This window comes from Austrofundulus limnaeus, unplaced genomic scaffold, assembly GCF_001266775.1.
Source record: "Austrofundulus limnaeus strain Quisiro unplaced genomic scaffold, Austrofundulus_limnaeus-1.0 Scaffold32, whole genome shotgun sequence".
Taxonomy (NCBI): domain Eukaryota; kingdom Metazoa; phylum Chordata; class Actinopteri; order Cyprinodontiformes; family Rivulidae; genus Austrofundulus; species Austrofundulus limnaeus.
Genome location: NW_013952434.1, coordinates 347300 through 363904, shown reverse-complemented (window position 1 = coordinate 363904; position 16605 = coordinate 347300). Strand labels below are relative to the sequence as shown.

Sequence of the window (16605 nt, the reverse complement as noted above, 5' to 3'; positions counted from 1 at the left end):
TTCCTCGCAGATAAGCCCTCTTAAAGAGTACTCAGGACATTTAGCGACTGTATAACACCACACAGAGCCTGTCTCTTGTTCATACCTGGCTGTGTTCTTAGTCAGACAGGGTGATGTAGCTTCAGACTGAGCCAAGCATGGAAACTGGGGGGGGGCTTAATCATGACTGGTTAGCTTTGTATGGGCAGACAGTCGACAGCCCTCTGTTCTCCATTACTGGCAAACACAATTAGATCTCTTCCCCTTCTTTGTGCAGCACAGATAAAAGCTGCTTTATTGGCACTGCCAGCTAACGTATCCTCAACAGCTAAATTAGCAGCTTGCAGGGGCTATTATTACCTAAAATATAGCTGCAGGGATGCCTAATCTGAGTACTTCATTTCAGAGTTCACCGAGGTAATTATGTCATGGATTTACCAGAAAAAAAAAACTCATTGGTTGTAAACAAAAACAAACAACTGAAATGAATCTAGGATTCCTTAATGGAAGCCGTGCATGTCAAAGGTTTAAGCAAAGATCTTACATATTTTTGTGTTTGCTAAAGTTGACCAACTGTCGTGGTCAGTTCAGTCTCATAACCTCTGTTGCATGAGAGGTTTGTGAACAGGCATTTAGCTAGATGAGTGTCTTTGGTTTTCTGACGCCTTCTTCCAGCTGATGACATCTCTGGACACCATGCTTAACCTTACGTTCACAGAGAGTTGTTGTTTTTCTACAATMCGTAAATTTCGTAAAATTGACCGCAAATATTTCATGAAGCCAGAGGAAGACACACAGAATAAATAATGTCGTCTTGGCTGTTGTTGTGCGTTGTCTTTACAAACTCCTCTCCCGGTCTGTCTGTAGCTTTACGTAAATTTTGTAAACTTATGCATATTTTGTAAGCRGTGTGGGAGGTGACTGCAGTTATTTTTTGAAGCCAGAGTGTGACACATAAAGATTAAATTAAACCGACTGGGATAGAGGAGGTGAGAAGMAAATTTACAGCTTCAGCAGCTGTCGTGTGTTGTTTTCCCAATCGCCGCTCCAGGTCAGTTCGTAACGTTTTTAAACATTCAGGGGGGAAATTATATTAGTTTAAAATGGTACTCAAGCAATATTATCATTTATTGCTATGATTTCTGAGAATTTATCATGCAGAAAAATTTGTTTTCGTGACCGGCCTGCTTCTACGCACATTCAGTGATTGCATTCTGAGCATTTCAGTATACTCTGTCCTGTGGTTTTTGAAAATAATTATCAATGCAACGTTGATGTGTGCARTATTTAGTCACATTGACCATTCATTCTAAAGCACTGCTGCCCCAGTTTCCACACATAGCCTACAATTTTCACATCCGATTACACGGTCTCGAAAAGTTTTGATGAAAAATACATTTCTTTTTGTGTGTGATGTTGTTTTAACTAATAAGATAAACACAAGTTTGTCGCTCTGCTTCTCCTGCCAGGTTCTTGTAACCCTCGACAAACTGGAGAGAGTCAGCACCTTCCAGGAATTTGTACAGATTTTCGGTCAGTTTGGAAACGAGATGGTGGAATTTGCTCACCTCACAGGAGACAGACAGAACGTGAGTAGCATTTGATAAAACAYTTTTTTTTCTTCTCCTATTTTCGCCCTTACATTTCAGTCATCAGGTTCTTTGAACATTTATCATAGGAAGAAACACTACAAAATCCTTTAGCAGCTACGTTTTGCATTATGTGCAKAGACTTTGTCTACTTGTGATTATTTTAATTTTTTGCATGAACACTGTATGAGAGCAGGTGTTAAAACTGGAGTTTAATATCTGCAGAGGCTACACTATGAAGTGCAGCAAACTGGAACCAAATCAATAATCCAAGCATAAAACATTTACACAATAAAAAAAAGAAATCAAATTAGGCTTCCATTGTCTTCTTTTTGTTTTTGCAAATTCTCTTCACTTTCCGTTTGTTTTATGAACCCGTAAAGGAACACAAGGGTCWGATGGGACTCATACTCCTCAAAGATTGTTTCCATAAAGATTCAGTGTTGATACGAGCTGACCCGTGCTTTCAGCCACCCCGCTCTCTCTGCAGCACATCAGCCATCCTGCAGCCTGTCTGCAAAACAAAAATGTGTGCTCAAAGCTTCGGGGGGAAAAACACTCCCAACTTCAGGGGGTTCAAAGTTTTGTGCTGTCAGAGGCTGCTAATCCCACTTTGATGCATATTTCCCGTCTCTGCAGCTAAAGCRCTTTGCCTGCAGAAGTTGACGTGAAGTGCAGCGGCTGCGCTATCTCGACAGGGAGGGAGAATCAACCAGCCCGCCCTCTGAATTTCGTCAGGCCTCGTGTTTTCAAACACGTCACGTCTCTCTCCTTGTTGCTGCTAATGCTTCCTCTCCTCATCTCCCCTGTTTTTTTTTATTTTATTTATATATTTATTTTTTATTGGCGGAAGGGGGTGGGGTGTTCACTCACACTCATGCACATGCATCCAGGAGCGAACATCTCTTTGGAGGAGCTACTATCTTCATCTATTGAAGCCAGATGAGCGCAGAGGCAAAAAAAAAAAGGGAATAATAATGACAGATAATCACAGCATCTTTGTAATCTTTGGCAGCGTGCCCAGAGAGAAGTTGATTCAGCTGCCTTTTTCAAATCCTGCCTTTGCATCATTCAAACTGCAGATCTTTAYGTGTGGTTTGCATGCAGAGTGACGTGAACACAAAATCTACTTTCTCATTCTGATTCTCTTTATTTCAAATGTGTAAACTGGCAAAGAGATATGTGTTATGCTGTATTTCTATGTACCAACAAGAAACTTTTAATACTTCATGTCCCTCAGACACCAAGCTGTAGCTAACAGGGATAATTTGGATCCTTTGGAATGGGGTTCTGTGGAAGCGTTATAAACAATATCCAACCTGTTTTAGATGGCTTTTTTTTTAACAAGGACACTTTATTAAATAATACTTAAAAAATCTATGTAAATAAACATCAGTTATTATTTGTTTTGTTTGTTTTTGTGTTGTAGGACTTGAAGGATGAGAAGAAGAAAGCCAGGATGGCAGCAGCCAGAGCAGTTCTGGAGAAATGTACCATGATGCTCCTCACAGCCTCCAAGGTAAACGGACAAGGAGTCAGTGATCAGCTTCGGACTTTTAACACCTCTGGGTTTTGTTGTTGTTGTTTTTAATTCCAACGTCTCCAATATGCTTAAATAATGTAAAAGTTGAGTCAGAGAATAAGCAAAACAAAAGAGAGAGAGAGTAGTGGAGGTTAAAAGTGTTGACCCTTCACATTGAATTTCTTGGGCAGACTTGCCTCAGGCACCCGGATTGTGAGTCGGCGAGGATCAACAAAGACGCCGTGTTCCACCGAATGCGCTGTGCCCTGGAGCAGGTCATCGAGATCGTTACTGAGGCACGCATCTGTGGGGAGAGCAAGGTCCTTCCCACCAGCATCTACAACAGCATCAAAGACTTTAAGGTGGCCTCAACAAAGACTTTCAGTTAAAAATGTCACGATGCTCGTCCAACAAACAAAACCACTGCTTCTCTTAAAGGGCTTATTGTGTTGAATGTTTTTATTCTTTGAAAGCTAAATGTTTCAGGAGCAGTGCACACAATTATTTTTATTAAGCTGCTTGTTTAATTACATTATTTAATTCTATGCTCATTGCGAGTCCAAACTGTGGTTGCAGAATAACCGAGTTTACCTTCTTGGTGATTGTTGGAGCTTCAGGTGTGACTCATTCTATCAATCCTCCTTTTAGAATTCTCTTAATACAGTCGTGTGAATCACTATAAAGCCACCCTCACACTTACTAATCTACTGTCGCCGTGCTGAACGCTGGCAGATGAAAGAGCTGAACCCTCGTGAACACACTTAGAGGGCACCTCATCCTCCGAGAGAAAAGACGAAGGAAGTATTTTAATGGAAAGCCCAGAGATGATTGTGGCTTTTGATAAAAAAGGCTCACAGGTTTTTAATGACAGAGTTTACTGGGAGTAATAACATAAAATACGGAAACTGGTTAACACGTTGGAGAGATCTTTGTTAATGAACGAGTTGGGACGAGGGCAAAATGCATTAGCTGTTATGTTCTTTGGCTTTTTGATTTTTGTTTTGCAGCTTTAAAGGCCTAAAATGGGGAAAAGTAGATATGAAAAAAAAAACGGTTACAATCTCCCCCTTAATTGCTTTTTTTTTGTAATTTTATTTCATTTTTTACCATCCCCCTCCCCTCCTGTAGTCCAGCGTGGAGTGCCTGCGGGAGAACCTGTACCTCTCGACGCCACCGAGCGTGGCCGGTCAGCTGGAAGCCCTGGTGGAGCGGACGGAGGACTTCACCGACTCTCCCTACACCAGCCACGAGCAGCGCCAGGCCATCCTCGGTCTGTGCCAGCTGGCGCGTCAGGACACCCAGCAGCTGGCGCACGCCTGGACTGAGGCGGTACGTTGGCACCGGCTGGAGGTCAGCTGTGCAACCGTGCATTCATACCTGCAGGAGGCTTCATAGAAAACACGAAGCCGTGTGAGGGAATATGAGCAAGCTTCTCATCTGTGACACGGTTGATTTAATTAAAAAATGCAAAACAGACGTGTTCAAAAAGAAGCTGGGAGATTGTACATTAGTGTTCAAAAGTTATGAACCAACACCAACTTCTTTATAATTAGATTTTTTTAGTCAGTCCTGTTTCCAAACTACTCATTAACACTTTTTTTTAAATGTGACAAGATGTGAATTTCAAATGACAGTATGTCTTGTGAGTGAATCTTAGCTACTACTATATTTATAAAACTRACTGAATTACAGCATTTTTTGTGCTGGCCAATGTTAATTAGCTCAGGCAACTCCAAAAGTGATTGAGTTGTAGATGTACGTCCTCTGTTTACGTTCTATGAGTTTCGTTAAAATCTGACCAGTGGTTCAGGCAATATTTTGATAACAGACACACGAACAGGCACACGTTGAAACATTATCACCTGTATTTTTGTTTTGCTTTCTGTGGCAGGTAATTAAAATGTAGAAATCTGTGATTTTAKGTCTAATTTTTAAATGACTGAATTTACGCCAGTCCTAATTTTTCCTCCCATTTTGCTACATTCTACAACAAATGGTCTTCCTTTGTTTATCATTTAGTTAATTGGAACAGGTGAATTGTTGAAGACAGCAATCATCAGCTGCTGCCTGTTAAAATACTTCTCAAATGGGAGCAATCTGCGTGCGTTTGTCTCTGTGGCAGCCTAAAGATGGAGATCAGCAGCGCTGCAGCATCCTGCATAAACTCATCATTAACCTCCTCAGTCTGTTTCCTCGCTTCTCCTGGAACAACGGAGCATAATAACCCACCTGAATAATATTAATGTGTTTTTTTTTTGTGGTTTTGTTTTTTATTAACGGAAGCTCAGCCAGTCAGCCGTCAGGGGAACAACATGCAGTCTTCTCTGGCGTTCAGCAGCGTCTCCTTGGYCTTAAAAAGTGACAGACTTAGGAAACACGAGCCTTTGTGCTGCAGCTCCTTCTCACTGTAAACTTCTCCCGGCGCCTTCAGAGAGCCCGCAGCTGCATAATTGTACAGTAGTGCTTCATCTAATCCTCGCAATTGAAGGTCGCGCTGAGACTTGAAAAGACTCGAGTGCTGTGGTGTTGAGAAAGTAGAGAGATAGAATTTGCAAATATTATTTCTACCCAGGTCTATCCGTGCGTTTATATTGGTAGGTTTGTAGACTGAAGGTTTGTTTTAGTTTCAGTTTTATCCCAACTAGTCTGAAATTTGGAAAATTGTGGCACTGTGTTTGTTGAGTTACATAATTGGGTTTGCACTTTGATTGCACAAAATGATACGAGCCTTGCATACTTAGGAGACAAAAGCTCACAAATGTCAGTCAGACCAATTAAAGCTYGAAGTTCAGGTTATTATCATGTGTTTAAAAGGAATCCCGACTAGCTGTAACATTATACATTTTTTGATAAACATTTACTTAAAAAATAAAACAAAAATTGTAAAAAATATTGTCGGCTGTTTAGTTTTTAAAAATTTAAAAAAAATTATTGTCACACCAGCTAAAACCACGATCTCCCGAGCTAACTCTATTAGTTTTGCAACTAAAACTACAGGAATATGTGGTGTTAGTTAAGATACTATCGCTAACGCTATAATTAAGTATTAGCTTGGGCGCTAATGCTTACAGTAATATTATTACATGTCAGTGACATCACAGTAAAAAAAAAATTACATCCTGCTTTGCAAACCAGGGCAGGAGCAGCAGCAGCTTTGCGCATGCCTGATTCATTTGCAGYGGCCTCCTCTCAGCTGACTGCAGCCGGGGTGCAGCGAGGCTTCAGTGAGTCGATCCGCTTGTCAGCTCTTTAGAAAGGGGCTCACCGCAAAACTCGCTGCTCACTAAGGAAAATGCTTGGGAAATGCAGTCGCCAAAGCCTCCAAAAGTCACCAAGAACATCTGGAAAAGACACTAGATTTGTCGCTAGTTGCTTTTCGGAAAAAAATGTCGTTATAGGGGTCTGAAAACTTGCCAAATCTAGGGACAAAGTCACTAATGCCCCGTTTTCACTAGTGCCACGTGTAGTGTCGGTACGGTTCAATATGGTTCCAAGCCATTTCCATTAGGCCAGAWTCTTGGAACCAGCCCGTTTTTAGTACCTACTTGGTTRTGGTTCCAAGCGGTCCCAGTCGACACCAAAATGCGACGTCAGAACACTGTTCGTCACTGATTGGCTAGGGGGCGGAGTCACTGGTTTCGTTTGAGCTGCCTTTACAACAACAACTCAAGGTGCCATTTTTTCATTTGTAGCAGTGACATTAGTTGTGTTTCCATCCAATTTTAATTCAAATTTTTTAGCGAATTTTTTAAATTTCAGAACTTGTTCGGCAAATGTGTTTCCATCTCTCATTTTGCGCATTAACTCTTTTTTRAAAAACCCAAAAACCACCTCCACTAACCGTCCAAAACACACCGACTGGAACGTCAATAGAAAAGCACCCAAACTGACCGTACTGACACTGACTGTACCGACACTACACTAAGTGGCACTGGTGGAAAAGGGGTATAATAAGTTGGCAACACTGGACAGAGGACCTAATGAACGTCATCATTTATCCAATATGCTTTGCTGCGTTAATAACATGGCACCGTCTGTGTATATATATATTTTTTATTTAAAAAAAATAAACAGTCTGCAGTATTTTTTACAGTCTTTGTTTTACAATGGAAGTTAATGTTTATCAGATAATGCCTAACATTACAACTAGTCGAGGTTCCATTTAAAACCTCTTTGTGTCACATGCTTATTCTCCCCTCGTTGTGTCTTTGGAGCAGCAGTCTGTTCATGCCAAAGAGGCCACAGAGGAGCTGGAGGTGGCCATTCTGAAGTCGTGCCAGAGCATCAACGACCTGAGGCGCGAGGTGAGACATATCATCCGAAAAGTTTCAGACCGGAACGTTTCCTCTGTCTCGCTTCCCACTTTTACATCCCTCCAGCTGTCAGCTCACTTCGTCACCTCAGCTCCTCTTTTCTGTCTTCTGCCCCTCTCTCAAAAATGCCACGACCAAATGCCTCCCTCGCGGTCATCTCTCTTTCACTTTAATCTTCAATTCCTCCCACAGCTCCATAAGGTCGCGGTGGGCCGCGCCTCCGACTTGCTGAAGGTTCACGGGGAGCATCTGCCTCTGAGGGCTCTCAAAGCGGCGGGCGCCGAGGGAAACCTGGAGGCCGTGGCAGAGTATTCGCGCACGCTCACCGAGCAGAAGGAGCAGCTGGTGGAGGTGGGTGAGGGCGGGGGGGCTTTCTGGGGCACTGGGAACAGAAAAGCCAGTACAAGGATGACTCAAAGTTTATTACTTGGATAAAAATTTGTAATTATGATCATATTTGTMTGAATAATTTACTTTATCTCCTCTGAATTGCCACCGTTGTTCCTGATGCAAAAGCTTAAATGTGGGAGGAGTTTAGTCAGACCTTGGCGATTTGATTTGTTCAGAATCAGAATACTTTATTGATACMCAGGGGGAAATTGCAATTATTACAGCTGCAACCATTCAAGTAAGCATTAGAGATAAAATACAAAGGAAGAAATATTAGAGCAGACTAGAAAAAAATAAGTATAAATACTCTGGAGAACCAAATGAACATAGAAAACAATAAGCATACTTTGACATCTATACAGTGTAAATAAAAAATACAGTRATATATTCTAAAGCTAAAAACAGTATGGCTGATGCAGAAGTCCCATCAGATATCATCAGATGATATAAGAATAGGTGATGATGTTCTATACTATTATAAAAATTGTGATTTTTAGGTCTGGAATTTTTAAATTACCCCAAATATATACTTTTTTTCCGTTTGTTTCCAGACATGCCGGCTGTTGTGTCATGTGTCGGGTACGGAGCCGTTGGAGATAACATGTATCCACGCTGAGGAGACCTTCCACGTCATTGGTCCCCAGGTAGCATAAATTGAATATCTGTTGTGAAAGTTGTTATTAAACACTTTTAACTGCACCCCACTGACTCGATGTGTGAGCTGCAGAAATGCAGCRATTGCTTGATGGGGTTGGAATCAGACAATTTTCTGTTTGATCGGCTCGCCCAGTGGTGAGCAAATCCAGCTCTCAAAACTCGGTTAATTTGAATCCATGTTTGTTCTTAGTTTTTTATGTTTCAAAATAAAACTGCATAAAGTTTTACAATCTAATCTGATTTTACAACCTAAATGTATAAATGGAAATCATCTGTAATGTTATTGGCAGTGGCTGCATTCCAACCCTATTCTGCATAACTTTTTGTTCACGGTAAAAKTATCAGCTCTCAACGAGATGTGTCGACTGTAAATAAGACAGTTATATTCATGTTGGGAAGCGTAATGCGCCAAGAGTTCAGGCCATGAGTTCTGGTTCCACCAGTGGGTCCCAAATGGTGTACTTTCAAARTATAAAGCTTGTCTTTGCTTTAACCACTAACATGAAAAAATAAATAAATAAAAAAGTGAAGCGTTTTTTAAATTTGCAGCTTTTTATTTTGTCTTGTTTTATTTTGAAACAGAAAAAAAAGAACAAACCATACATGGATTGTCTTTTTTTGGTACATAAGTTTGACTTGTAGCCCTTAAGTGTCTTAAAATAATCACAATTTAAAAAAAGAGAACAAAAACAGTAACTTTTTATGTTGTTTTTTGTTAGAAAACACAGAATTTTCAGTTCAACCAAATCTAGAATAACTAACTTTGATAAAAGTTATAGACAAAGAAAAAAAGCATCATAATTGGAAGGTCAGAGCTTTACAAACATTAGAAATCAGAATCGGCCTGAAAATCTGCAACTGGTGCATCTCACAAAAACRCCGGCTACATTTACCAGCTTTCCTTTAAATCAGCAAACTCTAACCAATCTCACAGGGATTGGTGAGCAAAACGTACGACAMGTAAAATCAAATTTATTTCTCATCTCCCGTCTCCTCTACCTGCCGTCCACTCAGAGCACGCTGCCCACCTCCATCTCCACCTAATTATATTTGCTCTTGAAAWCCATTTGTGACAGTAATTATCCAGCGGTGTAGAATGTTCCCGTCCCGCAGTGTTAAAGCCAGACCTCGTGTGACTCTGCAGTAATGACTCTGCTCTTAAGGTCAAAGGTCAGCCAATCAATAACAGTGCAGTACGTGTTGTTGTTAGTGATATCTCTCTGTTCCTGCCCGGGGGTAATGCAGCGGTGGCCCACGGGGTAATTGGCAATTAGATCCAACACTGCGGGAGAAGGATGTTCAGCATGTGYGCACACACTCATAACTGCGCTTCGATTTCATCTGTCTGTCAAGAGATCAGGCTTGATTGCAGATATAAATTGCAGCGCGTGTTTCAAACGTTTCCCTCCACCTCGCATTTGAACTGTCGAATCTGTTGGCGCAGATCATCTCGGCTGCCCAGACGCTGGCGCTCCACCCGTCCAGTAAGATCGCCAAGGAGAACCTGGAGGTGTTCTGCGAGGCCTGGGAGTCTCAGCTCTGCGACATGRCCCTGCTGCTCAAAGAGATCAACGACGTCTTCGAGGGACGACGAGGTGTGTCGAGGGTTTTTCATTGGGAATCYAAATACAGTGAACAAAACTGATTTAATCCAATTCCTGGTGACAGATTAGCTTTTAATTATCCTTTTCCTGCATGTTGGAAAACTAAACTAGCAGCCTCTCTACCAAATTGGCTGTTGCCTCCTGAGACGCTAGTCATCAGATCATAGTTGATGGTTTCTTAGATTCCGTTCATCCCGTTTTTTTTTTCTTTCTGAGCCCTGATAGAATAAAATTCTTTAATAAAGCAGAGATGAATCATTCTGTCCTTGAGATTTTTTTTTTCACAAGCTTTAATAGAAGTTAAAGTTGAAGCAAGGCGGCACATATCTTTTGGAAATTATTCATCACGTGGACCGTGGGAAGTATTTTTTTTTTATTTATTCGTTATTATTTTATTCTAAAAGAACAACCATCGTTGCCATTGAACACTCATGTTTTCATTCCTCCTCTTCTCTGGATTTGTTACTAAGGCAGTTATGTGAAATTTCCAAGTGATGTAATCATTAAAATTTAATTGATTGTATCTGTTCTGATGAAAACGGATTGCATGAGATGGTGACGTACATCAGGTAGAATAAATCTTTTTAGCTCTGTTGCGATGCAACATACATGTGTATATCATTTATTTTCTTTATCGTTTAACCTAAATTAAAAGAAATTGTTCATGATTTTGAAGGAAAACGTCTCAAAGTGAGCAATTCCCACTAAAAAGGTCATTGAAATATTTAGCTAGTATTACAATGAATGAGTGTGGTGATTGCAGGTTTTAACCTTGAGATAATCAGAGTAACTCTTTTCTCCTAGGCGACAAAAGACCCTATTTGTCACTTCCGAGACCCGGGGTGTGTATCACACTATCCATCCTCATAAATGTTTTACTGAAACAGTGGTTTGCAGTCTTGTGATGAAATCCCACTCTGTTTTTTCCTGTGTTTTTTCCTCAGAAACACTCAACTAACCTGAAGTCTGCCAAGGCTGTCAAGTTGGATGCAGAGGTAGCGTGAGCTGCTTGCTCATCTGGCTTTCAGCGCAATTAATCACCTCCCTTCTCGTGGCGTGTTCTGTCAGAGGAATATTCATCTCGAAGAAGCGTCGTGTCACCYTCTTATAAAATTGTTGGTGTAGTAATCTGTTGCAATTTTGCTTGGCTGCAGTTTWTTTATTTATTTATTTTTTCCCCCGCGCTCCGCCGCCGCAGGAAGCAGCGTTATGGTGATTAGAGGCTGTCTGAGTGTGCAAACAAGTGAAAAGAAGCTTGTTTTGCTCATTTGCATTTCCAGAATAACATCCATTATGCGTCTCCCTTTGTGCGTCCCTGTGGGTGCAGGAGCAGACGAGCATGGCCAAGCTGGGGCTGGAGCTGCGCCTGCTGTCGTCGGACGTGGACTCAGAGGTGGAGAAGTGGGAGGAGCAGGAGCACGACATCGTCCGGCAGAGCCAGAGCATCGCCAGCATGACGTACAACATGTACCTGTTCACCAGGTAGCCTGCTGTAGGGATGTTCCATACCTACGGTTTTCTTTCAGATTCTGATACAGAGTAAAACTCAGACAGGTATCGCAGACATTGATCCGATTCTGATACTTAATGCAAATACACTGGATGTGTCTGGTAAACCTTTTAAAAAGTAGTTTTTAAAATTGCAGCATTATAAATTATAAGACATCAGAGTAGTGTTGTAGTCAAGACCACCTAACCCAAGACTAGAGTGTATCGAGACGGAGAAAAGACCAAACCTTTTAGGGGTTGCACCAAGTCAAGACCAGAAAAAAATGCCCTAAAATACTCAGGGTACTGTAGACAAGTAGCTACAGGTAATTTAATATGAATAAATAATACTGATTAGGGCCAGGTAAACAAGGTTGCTGTGGATCCTTAAAGTATTAAAAGGCATTGAATTTTTCAATCCAAAATTAAGGCCTTAATTAGCCTTAAAATGTTTTAAATCAGTCTTTCATAGGTCTTAAAAATGTTAACACATTTTACGTAGGATGACTAATTCATCTCAAATATTAAAATAATTGGTAACGTTTATTTGTTTTTAAAATAATTGACTGAATGCCTCTTACAGCTCATTTTGTTTTAAAATAAACTTTTGGCTAAAATTGTTGCTAACTGGGGTTTTTTCCGTTTGTGTTTATTGTGAAGTTGGTCTTAAATTTAATTTCAAGTGACATTAATTAGGTCTTAAAATGTCTTAAATTTTACTTGCCTTAAGCTGTAGGAACCGTGGTAAAGAATTTTTGTACAGAGGCAGATTGCTAACGTTAGCTAGCTAGCTTTGCTAACATAGCTTATATTTCTTTGTGCCCGATCTGTCCCAGAAGCACGATCCGTACCGTTTGTTTTTAGCATGTAGCATTTTGCTAGACTGATGACAGAATTCATTTGATTTCAGTCTTTCATCACCTGCAATGTTTCATAGAAAAGGCAACATTTGCAACAGATATGGATTTTTATTCTAGGAAAAAAAATAAAACAAAGATAAGATGAATTATAACATGAAAGTCTAGGAAATAGTCGGCAAGTTATTATAAATACATACATACACAGCGTAAATCTATTATTACTACTACTATCTTTTATTCATCAAAATGTTTACAATAATAAAACTGTTTTCAGAATATAATTTAACACACCTTTATAAGTAAATATGGAAATAATTATTTTCAGTATTTTTTCCTAAATCACATTCCAGAACTGTATCATTTAGCGCGTGCGCAAATGAGCTAACCATACGGATCGTGCTTCCGGGACRGATTGGGCAGCCACAGAGCTTCCTTTCTAAGTGACAATAAAAGTTTGATGTAATCCTCACCATGAATAATAAAACCAATAAAATTGTTTTTTGTTTATCAAGAACTACTATAAAAAAACTTGCATTTTGATTTGCATTACAAGAACATAACATGAAAATACTGCCGTTCTTCTACACTTACTCACTACCCAGGCARAACAAAAAAGTAGTTCTCACCAACCGTGTGTCTTTTAGGCAAAATTTCAGTAGTTTACTTCATTTCCACTGTGTTCCATTTAACGATATACATTACCTGAAATGACTGAAGTATCAAAGTATCAATATTTTGATTTTAGTACTGATTTTAGAGCATTAAGTTCTGGTATCGGTGGTATCTGTCACCAGCCTGCTGAACCTTCTTCACGTCAAACCCTCTAAGCCACCGAYAGCTGTTGATATTTACAAGACAAACATCCAGGTTGACACGATGTTGAGTCACGTTGACATTCTGATTGTTGTTTACAGTTTTGATGATTGCCATAGCTGTTTGTGTTTCTAATCAGTGTCTCTATTATTTTTCCCATCGATTCCTCAGAGGAGAAGGCTTATTGAAGACGACTGTAGATCTTTTTCATCAGGCTGAGGTATCAACATCCACTCTCCTCCTCTTGTTCTTTTTTTCCCCCTTCAGTTTTATTAAAGCCGTAGATGAATGCATGTGCTGTTTCATTAAATCAAAAATAGACCGATGCTTGCAAATCGATAGGGTTGTAAACGCACTCATTCGGTGATTCATTAATTCTCTGCAGATTTGACAGATTCTGACAAAAATGTTATAAATGAGCTGGAAACATGGCGTTGCCATCTCAGGAGTGATGAGGTTGTGTGAAGGGGTGTAAACTATTGAACTGAGATTATTGCCACTAATGTGGAGTCATTTGGAGGAACCCAATGAGTCAGCCAAGATTTATTCAGTTTGAATGATAAGAAATAAGAGAGATGGATAAGAGCCAAAGAGATGCTTATGCTTAGTGACTATTTTTAATGTAGTGCTTCTTAGTTAAAATATAAACGTATCTTTTTTTTGTATTTATCTACAAGTTATTTTCATTTGTTTGTCGTTTGGAAGGTTCTGTCTGAAGAGGGACTCCATCTTTGCTCATCTCTTCGCACTTTTTCTACTCAGGTAAATTAAAGCCCATCAGGAAACAACACCACATCCCATTGTTCCGATTACAAAATAAAAGTAGTCATTAAAATTCGTAAAAAAGAGAAAAAAAATCACATTTCTTCTAATGGTCTGAAAACATCAGTTTTCTCTGTTCTCTATGACATTTTCTAAACTGTTATGTCACAGTAGTTGTGACTGACGGGGGCAGATACAAAGTGCCTTGTTTGGATTTAAAGAGRCAGCRTCAAAGCGAGTTGATCAGAMACACCTCCGAAAAGGGGTGRAAAGAGGGGCTTGTGGAGCTACAATAAGGAGGAAATCAAACCAAAGCATTGCAGTTCCACTTTATATAGACCCCAACTGAATGATTTAAATATTTTAAAAAGGATTAAAATGCATGAAGTGCAGTTTTAACTTAGTAATACTCCCACACACTTCTGTACCAGAATTTAAAWCACTCCCTTATAGATTTCAATTGTGAAGTTAATAGTGGTGGCAATACAGCCTCAAGGTTATATCTTAATACTAATATTTAAATATATATTTATGGTGATTAAATAAAAAAAGGAACATTTTRTTTCTGATTAAAGCTTACAGGCAGCATTTATTACCACAAACAAGTTGTTGTGCCTTAGGGATTGTACGCCCGTTGTGTTGTCATTCTTACACATTTATGATGCAAAAGTTGTACAGACATTATCGTGGAAGTTATTTGCAAAGCCGTTTTATTTTCCTTTTGGTGACAGTAAGCCCCCCCTCACTTATTTTGGCACACAGAAACAGACTGGCACCTGTGTCAGCACCTTTATCTCCTTCTCACATCCATATCACCCATTCTGACACGTCTGCTGCTGCCTATAAATCACTCAGCCGGAGCAGGAAATTAAGGCTGTCACACACCTCTTTTCCTCTCCAGAGCTGAGATCTAACAAACAAACAAACACGACCTCGTGTGCCTTTCTTCCTTCCTCTTGCTCTCGGACCAACTCCATCCCCAGGTTCTGGGAGTGAAATTAAATGACTCTTTTTTGAGAGCCTTTAAYGACCACCATTACTCACTGYTGGAGAAGTGTATGTTKTTKTTTTTTTTGTCCACWCGTGAAGAAGGGATTGGTGTCTTTGACTGAATCTGCTCAGAATTAAAATCCRTGGCTTTTCAACCTGCCTTGTACTTTCTGATTAATTACATCAATCAAGCTGGTGCTAATGCATCACCTGCACTCTGATTTAGCACCAAACATGTTGGCAGCACACCTCTGTTATCCTCGTTGAAAAGTCAAATGACACGCAGCCCTGGTTTAAAAAAAATGTTTTGATTTTAGGTTATTGGTGGCAGTAAATAAAGTAGATTATTGGTGTCTCTGGCTGATATTTTCAGGATTGTCTCCACTGGTTTAACAGACTTAAGGAGGAATTCACTGACAAGGAAACGTTCTTCTTGTGTTTATTTGATGATGCTGATTAATCTTAGGAGAGCTGTAATACTAGTGCAGTGAACCTGTCCAGGTTTGCACACGTTACCCCTGCCTGCATGTAAAAAAAAACCTTCCGTCTTTCCAGCTGGTTGATGAGGAGAAGTCTGTGCTGCTGACAGAAATGGAGAAGCTGGTGGGGCTGTGCCAACAGCTGCAGATGGGGGCCAAGACTCCTGTACAGGGCAAGACTGCCACCTTCCAGAAGGTACCCACACTGCACCTGTTTGTGTTGACCGTATGCATTGAAAAGCTGCCACCGGTGGCTTGTTTTTGCCCATCATTTGATCGATTTGTGCTCATTAGGTTTGTGAGCAGGGCAGGTTTACAGCAACTACTTTTCTCACACAGCTTTTAGCTTTAAACGCATGAAGAATAAAGCCCCAACAAGATATTTCCGTGTCGCACCGAGCACACTAAAGAGCTCAGCTGAGTGTGCGTTTGGCTCTGTGTTTGAGTGATCTGTAAGTAAACAGCAACATCTAACAGAGTGTTCCACTAATGGACGGCTATGAGGAGTTAAGGAGTATCTGGGGCACTGATGAGTTTCCTGAAAACGGTGCGTCACAAAAGGCGAAGGTTTGAATCAGAAAGGAACGGGTGAAGAGTAGCTCGTCCTCCRCTGATTAATGACTCCCTCCTGCTTCATTTAACACCAACTGTGGAGGCTTTGTCTCTTAGTTACAGGTCAGGCTTTTCTTAAAATGGATTGGTTTATAAAATGCCTTTTTTTTCTATTTTCTACAGTGGAAAAATATAAATCTGAAACGATTCTGGTGCACGTGAAGGTTAGGATGCAGGTTTTTTCCCAGTCAACAAAATGAGCTGCATTGCTTTTCTTGCAGCTGATTTTAAAGTGCCTGTGACATGCCTATTCTTCAAATACAAAACAATCAAAGAAAACATCTTTATACTTCAGAAAATTGGCATGGTGAAGTTTATTTTACCCATTTTTGTCACATAACTGGCCTATTTTCTTTTGAATTTGGCTCTGCCAAAGTGAAACAGGAAGTGACATCAAAGGGGAATTAATTAATCATTAGTAAAATAAACTCTTTTTTTATTTATTAAAACAAAATTACTTAAACTTTAACTCTGCGTCATCTCTTTGAAAGCGACTCAAAAAAATCTAAAGAAACATCAGATTCTTCTCTACAGTCTGTGTTGTAAC

The 16605-nt window shown here is 40.1% G+C and overlaps 1 protein-coding gene across 1 annotated transcript in view; it reads left to right on the top strand.

The window, feature by feature from the left end:
• ctnnal1 (catenin (cadherin-associated protein), alpha-like 1) overlaps positions 1-16605 on the top strand; it is a gene marked incomplete in the record, with an annotated part of 58486 nt that overhangs the window by 39279 nt on the left and 2602 nt on the right. The window contains 14 exon segments of the mRNA XM_014005660.1: positions 1449-1568; positions 2998-3087; positions 3282-3452; positions 4219-4419; positions 7308-7394; positions 7596-7754; positions 8345-8437; positions 9895-10045; positions 10859-10896; positions 10999-11049; positions 11382-11536; positions 13387-13435; positions 13921-13977; positions 15523-15642. Of these exon segments, the coding sequence (XP_013861114.1) occupies positions 1449-1568; positions 2998-3087; positions 3282-3452; positions 4219-4419; positions 7308-7394; positions 7596-7754; positions 8345-8437; positions 9895-10045; positions 10859-10896; positions 10999-11049; positions 11382-11536; positions 13387-13435; positions 13921-13977; positions 15523-15642 (1542 nt within the window).